Genomic DNA, 10,197 nt, shown 5'->3' with positions numbered 1-10,197 from the left:
AAATTTTAGTTTATTTGTGAAAAGATGAGAGCATAATTCTTAATGATAATAATGAATCTAATCTTTTGATAAACATCGTATAAAATAAACATACAAATAAACATTTAAAAAACTTATTTCGTCAATATAAAAATAAAACGACGAAATTCATTGGCACTTTATTGTACATTTTCACTTAAACTCTCAATTTCAGTATCCACACGTAGGAGTTTGGAGCCATCCATTATTAATCGATCTATAAAATTTTGTACAAAAATATAATTAAAAATAGAAAGGTAACACGATTCATTGAAGTAGACATTTGATAAAAAAATTTTATAAATGCTGTCTAATAATATAATAATTTTCTATAATATTCTGAATTATAAATGCATGGAATTATTTCATTTCTTTGTCTGCTTATTACAAAAATATTATTCTATAGAGGTACGCATTAATGTAATTACAAAAGAAAAAAAGTCGGAGTCATTTAAATGAAAAAGTTTTTAATTAAACCCTTGTCTTTATTGCAAACAAAGTCAAACATCTAACCTTCTTCTTCTCTTCTTCCGTATTAAAACGTAAACAGTAAATAGCCGGAGGCATTGTTTATCTTACGTTTATCTGCCCCCATACTTCCATAATTTCGTAGGGGACTAAATAAGCAATGATCCCATTGAAATTTCAGTGTCGTATTCGTGAACTTTTCAACGAGGCAAAATCGATCATAAAGTCGTTTCCTGATTATCGGAGAATACATACGCGCAGGTAGTACGTCAGCGGAAGAGGGGAGGACTGGATAAGAAGACTATTCTGCCTCCGAGCGGATACTTTCCTTCTTTGGTGCAGCTCAAATTCGATATTTCGCCAGACTGGGTGTCATTGATTGTATTTCTAAGGTCTGACGCCATTTTCTCCGCTATTTATTTTCATTTCGTCTTTGAGCCAAAACATTTACCATTGAAGCAATCGAGTGTAGAAATTGGAAAAAAGATTTTATTGTATAAAAAAAAAGGCCAATTAAATAATCATTTTCGCGTATTTGCTTTACTACGGGTTTTATTTAAGGAACTATGGTATTTAAGAAAATTGTGTTTTGTGCCGGAAAGTTGGGTAAATACCGTAGGGAACGATCATTGGTAGTGTTATTCGGAATTAAATACTAGATTCCGGTAACAGTAGCTTCGTTTCCTTTATCTCTGCCATTTAGTACAATACGCTAAATTAGCCTTTTTGTCCATTTAATTAATTATCAGAAAATATATGATCCTGTTTTAAAAACTATTTACAATTATGCTTAGATAATAGATTGCCGAAAGTTTTTAGATAATATCTGTAATTTTATTACAAAATTCGGATAAAAAACCTGGACAAAAGCATTAATATGATTTAAAAATATATTAATTTATATCGACATTTCATAAAATGGCAGCCATTGATAAATAGACTAAAAATTTTTGTTTTACGATTTAAATAAATACAATTTTTTACATAATGGTTTTAGTTACTACTTTGAATAAGAAAAAAATCCTTCATACTTTACAATTATATATTCTTTAAAAATTCAATATATTTCATTGAATTAAATAATAATTTAAAAACACATTATAAAATAAATTTTGTTTACTTACTGCCAAAATGTTTAATTAGTATTTAAAGTAGAAGTTTTTACATTTCGTTTAAATTTCGAATAATTAATTATTTATTCGAATAATAATATATTCGTAATAATAATATATTTTATCTTTTTGATTTTTTTAATATAAAAATGAATTGTTAAACAAGTTAAAATAAAATATACAAGAAATTTTAGACTGATTATTATTAATACAAGCGTTGCGGCAAAATAAATTAGTACATGAGCAGTCTAATTGGTCATTAAAAAATAAACAAATATAATGTTTCCTTATTAATTATTATTTCTTTGATCACTAATTCGTATTGTTCTTACATATGAAATTTTAAAAATTATGTTATATTTATTTACTATATATATATATATCTTATTACATATAATATATGTTGATTTTGAATTGGAATAATATGGAATTTCTAGATATAAATACTGAATAGAAGTGAAAAATTAATAGAATAGAAAATATTTATTCTAGGTTATCGTATTAATTTAAGCTAATCATTAGCTTAATGAAATTAAGCAAATTCCTAATCAAATTATTACAATCTTGCGGTTAAATTATTTTACATTGTTTCGGAATTAGTTTGTATTTAAGTAATCTATTCTTGCAGATATTTTATTTATAACTTCCTTATTAACTGAAATTCTATTATTTATTATTGTATTGAACAATCGTGCACTTCCGCAATCGCTGTCACATTTAAATTGTCCAAAAATAAAATTTATAATATTGCATAACACTTATAATTAAAATGAACATTTGGATTTATAGAAGAATAAAAATTGGAAATTAGTAGATTTGAAATTATACAAATACAACAATTGCATCAGACGTAATTTTATGGATATCGAGGTTATATTACTATATCAAATTACAAAATTAAAAATATTTTTCTAGGATTAGAGTATTTTGAATGTATGTGAAGAGCGATTAGGAATAAAGTCTATGCTTTACTATTAATTAACATTGGTAAATTATAGCTTTTTAAAATCAAATAAGATGATTATCTTTGTCTTATTCAACCAATTAAGATCGCTAATTAATGTCTGTAATAACTATTTTATGAACCTTATTTATTTTCATTCTTATTAATGTATGGTGTAAATGGATTAAAGCGTTTCTGTCATGAGAATCAAAAGAGATTACTTTCCAGTATCGAGTTTCGATTCTCAAAATTACAAATCTTAATTACAAGTATGTTTATGCAAAGCCGATTTTACTTCATTCATTTGCATCATAATAATTGCAAATCCTTGCTTCGTGGCATATCATACACGTCTCCCAAAAATTATCATCGAATGAGTTAGTTGGTTAGCTCTCTCGCTCTCTCACTCGTTCTCACACACATTTACACGCGCGGAACAACACTTGCAACCACTCGCTGAGTCTCTCTCTCTCTCTCTCTCTCTCTCTCTCTCTCAAGCTAGGAAAGTCGGTGCGAAGGTTGCGACCCTGGCCATCTAATACACACGTGGCCCGTGTGGCATAGACACAGTAGCTCGCAGTCGGTCGGTTGAACTTGCATAAAAGTGCATTGATAAAAATGGCGCTTGGACAGACCTTCTAACCGAATTACGCGGGTAGCGCGAATTCACACGGCTCGCCGTCCTCGAATTATGCTCGACATTAACCTTGGAGCAGTCGCGTCCCCGATCCCAAGCGGATCGACGTTGGATTCATTCTTGGTGCTCTTTGTTTTCCGCGGGCGACCCTAGACGGAGCGGTTCTTTGTTACGGCCGCGACGACGATGCGCCTTTAAGGCGAGGAAGGCTGTCAGGCAAAGCGGATTTGCCTAAGTTCGCCGTGAGCGCGTACGGAGCTCTGTACAAAGCTCTCGCCTTTGTAATTTTTGCGGCTTTATCGACGCTCCAAATCGCTCGAGTCCGATAAACTTGCCTTTTTCCGTTTTCTCATACTTCGTTTCATGAGCGTTGTAATTTAAAATTACGTCGAACAAGGTGCACGAGAGTACTGCTAATTGGTAGCGCCATTTCCACAATTTATATGATGGAATAATTTAATGATGCTACAAAAGGCACAATGGCGGCACAATGGTTGGTGAGCGAATATTTGGACGCTTTACGAAGGCCGTTGTAAAGGAAAATGTGGAGACTAGATAGTGCTGATGTTAGTTTAAGTTGGAATAAACATTGCTCGTAATTTTATGATCGTTTAAATAAAGATACATATGACAATTCTTATGAGTTTATGGCGAATAAAATACTTTAGTATACAAACTGCAATTTACGGAAATATAAGAATTAATTGTAAAAACAGTGTTTGGCGAGACCAATAATTAAACGAGCGATACTCTTTTTTAATAATAGATTTTTAATAACTGGCTGAACAACTAAGAAATTTTAATTTCTTTCAATTTCATTTGCCTCGGAATACACGAAAATTCGTAATACGCAAAAACTTTATTGATATTATATAAATGTACATTTGATTTATCAATATTTTTTTAACGATAACTTATAAAATTATATTTAATAATTTATAGTCTTTCAATTTATATAAGCTGACAGTAACTTTGCAAGCAATTTACAAATAAATACTTATAAAATACCCATAAAATAATAATATTATATTTACATGGTATAAACAAAAATATATACATACACACATTTAGTTCTATGTCTAAATATATTATGTAATATTTTGCTTGAATATTTTATACTTTCTTATACTAGTCTTACATTTACTTTGTGAGTTAATAAAATAATAATAAGCTTATTTTTTTAATTAAGCCTTTATTAAATATTCAAAGTATGATAATAAATTAAGTAATAATAATTTGATATATAAAGGCAGTTTAATTTCTAAACTCTTACAGAACGAAGCATATTATATGATATTTAGGAATATACTATAAAGAAATTTTTATTTTCTACAGGACAATATTCATTATTATATAATATATAATTACACTAATATATATTGTTGCAAAGGTAACAAAATTTAGTTAAGCATATTTCTAAAAAAAAAGAAAAGAAAAGATAAACAAATTCTACTTACTATGTCATATTGTAAATCCAGGTATGTGCAAATGTTATTCACGTGACGCATTACAAACGATAAATTTATCGAGTTGTTATTAATTATTTAGAGGTAATTTTTATCGCAGATGTCACAATGGATTTTATGTTTAGAATAAAATTATTGTGATTATCTCAATGAGAATCTTGAAGCTGATATTTTTATATATGATTGGATGAAAATTTGTTTAGATAGATATAAAAAATTTTGTATTTATTTATAATTTGTATCCAAAATTTATTTCTTAAAGTACCTAAGTCATAATTTAATCAAATATTCGGAATTTTCATTTATAAGAAAATATAAATATTATTATATTTTCATATAATTTATGTTTATATATAATTAATGAAACATTCGAAATGTCCTACATGCTTATTCGTTTTAATGAAATTCTATAAGCTTATACTTTTTATGAGCAACGTTCTGCTCAATTTCAACCTTAATCTCACAATCAAGCAGTTTTCATAGGTTTGATTTAGTTATTCACTCACACAGTAGCTCCGATGAAAATCTAAAAACTTAAAAAGATACAAATTTCTTATTAAACGCAAAAGGAAAAAAAAAAAAAACACGTATTTAGATTTCATAGATTTGTAAAAGTAAAATTCAGCCGAGTGAATTAATTAGTTGCCATAATTTAACATTTCATTTACAATAAATTAAATACATTTCAACAAACATTTAAATATATTATGTTTTGGTAAATGAAAACTGGCTGCCTTAAAGCCATAAACTATGCTATTTTTAAAATTATACACAAATTAAATGGTTAACAAAAAAAGTTTTTTTTTTTAACTCACTATTCCAAATTATTTAATGACAATTGCCTAGAAATTATTTGATAAATTAGCAACAGAGGTGAATTTATCAAATATTTTTGTTTTCATAAATTTTTATTCAATTATAAATACTACCAATAAAATTTTAATGTGTGAATTTTTAATGATTCGTGTATATTGCAACAATAATAAATAAAGAAGGTAATTGAATAAAATGATAATGGAATGTGTTTGTAAATTGGCCGTATTTTCTAATAAATTGCATACAAATAATACATTCTATGGTTTCATTATTATTCAATTACTTGAGTAACAATATGGAACATATGAATTTCAATGCATTCATCAAACTTAATAAAATTTATAATTATTATTTATAATACCTCGATTATGAAGTTATTTTCTCGGTAGGAACGGTTGCAAAGAAAAAAATGTTCTTTTAAAGCAGAATTTCGATCATAGATTAAACGCCCGACGACATAAATCGCTTGTATGAAATTGAATAAAAGTGACGGCAAAGCGACGAGAAAAAGCGAGAATCGTGTGGCCAGCGTAGTCAGGGCCGCCGATGGCTATAAATATTTGAAAAGATTCAATCGGAAAGTCAGGCTCGCGTGTAAGTAGCCCTCGACGCCCTAAAGTCACAATATCGAAAACGCGCCTTTTGTCTCGGCTCGCGATCACCGGATCAAACGTCTAAGATGGCCACTGTCAAACAGACCAGGCCGTAAGCTGCAGCCAAGGAGACGTCGATGTTTTTCTTCTGGTCGCGGGAGCCGACGGCGGCCGCAGTCGCCGCTAGCCCACGAGCCGGACCCTGGTTCGCCTGGTTCGCTACCGCGGCCTTCCTCTGGCGTTATCGGCGATGCATCGCTAGGACGGTCTTCGGCGCCGTCTCCTCGATGCGAGTCCTGAAGAACCACCGTAACACGGCGACCTCACTCGTCACCCCCAAGAGCCATTACATCCGACAGTGCCACCAGCGTAATATCAAGTGCCGTTCGTCCTCGGTCTCCCGGCTCTACAACAGGCAAAACCAGCGCATCTGCCACAAGCGCGAGGCGAGTCTTTATCCTCATTATAATTACGAAAAATGATAGATTGCCGCTTTTCTCCTTTGATGAAAAGCAGTCGAGCTTGCTATTTTGTAATTTTACTAGCTCCGCGTCTTCTACTTTCCGAATTTTATATCCGAGCCACTATAATCTTCCCAGCGCCCAATCCCATATCACGAGACACTTACGTATGTCCAAATGCGTGTTAGCGTATGTGGTCGGGTCCGTGTGTGGTCGCGTGCGTGTATGTGGGCGCGTGCTAACTCCTGTATTTCAAACTCCAAACTCCGGGTAAAAATCGATAAATTGACCTAACTTAATTTTATATTGAGTTGAAAAGTAATCAATGATATTAAAGCTCAATTTGAATTTTCTTAAAAAGTTGTGACGTCAATATGATTGAAAATTTTTCACGTAAGCATTTAAGAATAAATTTTAATAGATATTTAATAGATACTACTCATTAACCGTGCAATACAGATTTAATATAATATCGTTAAAGCAATATGAATTATCAACTGAAAGTTTGCCATTTAATTTTGAAAGACGACGAAACCATAATCCCTTTGAGTCTCAAGAAAATCTTATTAAATTTATTCTATGATGTAGCAAGTATCGAAGTACTTTTTTTCTACGTCATATTTATCATTTTATTTAATGATAAACGTCAAAAACTTGTAAAAAATTTTTAGTTTCACTACGTATATTGTAATTTTATCCAAATTATTAATTGTGTCAAAATTAAAAACATTCGCTCATGTACGTATTTACGAATGCACGCAGGCACTCCCTTACACACGCGCGCGTGCGCGCTTCCGCACCTAATATAATTTGTATCTATATATACGTAAAGCATATATATTCTCGCTGGCGTATGCGTGTGTTGATACATATAATGCCTATTAAGACATAAACTATAAATTAAATCGTACTTAAATTAAGTATAAATTTTACAATGTTTAAATATAAAATAAATATTGAAAGAAAATAATGTAAGCTTTTTTTAAAAAGTGCTCTAAATTGCTTTATCAACCTCGTGTAAATATTTTACCTTTTTTTATTAATAAAATAATGTTTAAATGTCACCTGTCGTACGTGTATGAAAAGTAGTCAGTAAAGTAGTAAATTTAAAGGGAAGGAATCGAAATTTTACGCACAGTGTAATATAAATGTCTACGCTAATTTCTCCTTAAATCTGTAAAAATTTCAGAATACAATTCTCCCGTTCTAGAATATCACTTATTAAAATGAAACTTCGCCCAAATGCAAATTATCTTTCCATCAATTCCGTCGAAAAGTCCCTAATTCGCCGACCAAGCGTCTCGCATCAAAGCGCCGATCTGTATCTTTAAATTTTTAAATCACGATCGATACTCTCACGTATTACGATAATACCGAGTTGCACTAGAAAAATGGTAAGAATACATATCGCCGCGATACATTTAATACGAGTAACGACGCGTTTGGCACAAATTCACAAGTTATGAGCAACATATCAAAAACCCGTCTACTCACCCAACATTAACATTCATGCAATAATAGCGATACTAAATCTCAAAATCTCAAATAAATTACGAGCGAATAACAAAGCACATTTTTTCATGATCGTGAAACAGAAATTCTTTCAGACAAACAGTAGCAAGGGGAACATCATAAGCGTACCGCAGAAGCCACATGTCGTCGGCGTGAAGCCTCGACTGAAACGGCTGCACATGGGTGACGGCTCATACATTACGAGTTCGGCTCTCAGACTCACGACACGTAGGCTCCAACTGAACTCCAACTGCTTGCAAATAAGCCATCAGATGTATTACAAAGTGACGAGGAGCGGACGCACCTACGGCAAGTATTGGAACGATGAGGCACTCGATAAGTAGAATCGTCGAAATTTCCGACTGGCGTCAATAGTCCCCGTTTGTATTGCTTCTTTTCATTTGTCCTCCAGTGTGAAAGAGAAACTGGCTCGAATCTCTCGGATAATACGCTTGTTTAAATTTGAATGCGATTACTCGTGCGCTAATAAGTGGATCGTTTATCAAATTGGACGGCGTAGCGAGTTATTGAATGATCCGGGCGTCGGTTTGAGAGTTAAGAGCGCAATTAACGATAATTTCAAAGCATCGCGTATCGTTGTATGTATTATGTGTCATTTGACTTTGGGCTGACGTCAGTTTCTTAATTGTTCGCATTCGCATCTTAAACATGTTAATGTGGGCGGTAAATGCCGAGGCTCATGGGGATAGAGAAGGAGATATTATGAAAAATTAATCCATCGATCTAATTGAAATTCTAAATAATAAAACTATTGTGTGCATTACCATTATTAATGTAAATTTTAGAAAGTATCCGTGATTCTTCTTATTTTGCTTGATTTAGGCTGCTTTGTCAAATTCAAAAAGCAAATAATGTTTCCTTCGAAATACGAATGCCTATTGTCTAAGCTATCGCGGACCCCGATATCCAGCTATCATTTTCTTCGTTAATCAATATTCCAGGGAAACATTTATTAATAACTTTTTTTTACATAATGACGTGTTGTGGCTGGCGTCCAATAACCTTATCCTATAATTTCCGAAAATTTCATGCTAAACATTGTTCGAGCGTGAAGAAGTAAATTGTACAATTGTATTATTGATATGACGTCGGAAGCATGGTTAATAGAAATATAATACTTGCAAATTGAAATGTTAATGCTATTTACTTAATAACGACGCTAGTTTGTCATAATGTAAGCCTTCCATATTCTCTTAAAAAAATAAAATATCATTACCAATTGTATAGGCAATCATTATTCTGCAAATTACGTATTCAAATATACTTGAATCTAATTAATTTGCACAGACTATATAATAAAGGTGAAATATTCGGATTATTTTGAAAATTACGTTTTACACAATCTCAATCTCATAAAAAGGGTAGTTCTCGAAACTTTTCCACGCGAGAAGCCAATACTCGATTATCTTAAGTACTGTAGTAGTTCGTCGCAATGGCATTGTATATCATCAAATTATAATAATAGATTATAATAATAATAATAATAAAAAAAAATCGTCCAAGAAAGTGTATTATTCTGATGTGCGCTTACATCATAAATTTCATAAAACGTAAAAAATTTAAAATTTTAAAAAAACATTAAAAAAATTTAATTTAACTTCTTTTTTAATTTAACTATTTTGTTGTTGTTGTTGTTTTTTTAATTTACATTTTTATAGGAGTAAATTTTTCGTACATAAGTTAAGTATTCTTAGTGTCTATTGCTAAATACTCAACAATGATATGTAAGAATTATAATATTTTGTTTAACTTTTAATGCAAATTGATATAATATTAAAAATTAAACAAAAAACCAATATCTAATTGTAGCGAAAAGTAATTTCTAGCATGTTTTACAATTGTAACGAGTAATTTTCGAACCATGTTTTTTTTCTTTAGATAAATATATATTGAGATACATTTTTATAAATAAACGTTTATAATTATTAATAATCCATTAAGTACACTTTTCTTCCTTTCTTTTTTTTTTTTTTTTTTTTTTTTTTTTTTTTTTTTTTTTTTTTTTTTTTTTTTGACGGATAAAGAATCTTTATGAATTGTCACCGATCGATCTTCAATTCACAAGGAAATTACGCATCGGGACGCGGCGAATGGTGACGATAACGATTAATAATCGAGCAATTTGAGAGAAGCCTAGCGACTCTTAACAA

The 10,197-nt window shown here is 30.9% G+C and overlaps 1 protein-coding gene across 1 annotated transcript; it reads left to right on the top strand.

The window, feature by feature from the left end:
* Window positions 1-6,047: 6,047 nt before the first annotated feature.
* LOC105367684 (uncharacterized) lies at window positions 6,048-8,432 on the top strand. The gene is made up of 2 exons (XM_011506452.1): window positions 6,048-6,499; window positions 8,122-8,432. Exons 1-2 carry the CDS (start codon window positions 6,191-6,193, stop codon window positions 8,368-8,370), a joined length of 558 nt encoding a protein of 185 aa, XP_011504754.1. The 5' UTR covers window positions 6,048-6,190; the 3' UTR covers window positions 8,371-8,432.
* Window positions 8,433-10,197: the final 1,765 nt, after the last annotated feature.

Source organism: Ceratosolen solmsi, unplaced genomic scaffold, assembly GCF_000503995.2.
Source record: "Ceratosolen solmsi marchali unplaced genomic scaffold, CerSol_1.0 scaffold7, whole genome shotgun sequence".
NCBI classification, from domain to species: Eukaryota; Metazoa; Arthropoda; class Insecta; order Hymenoptera; family Agaonidae; genus Ceratosolen; species Ceratosolen solmsi.
This window is presented reverse-complemented; position numbering and strand designations above follow the sequence as displayed.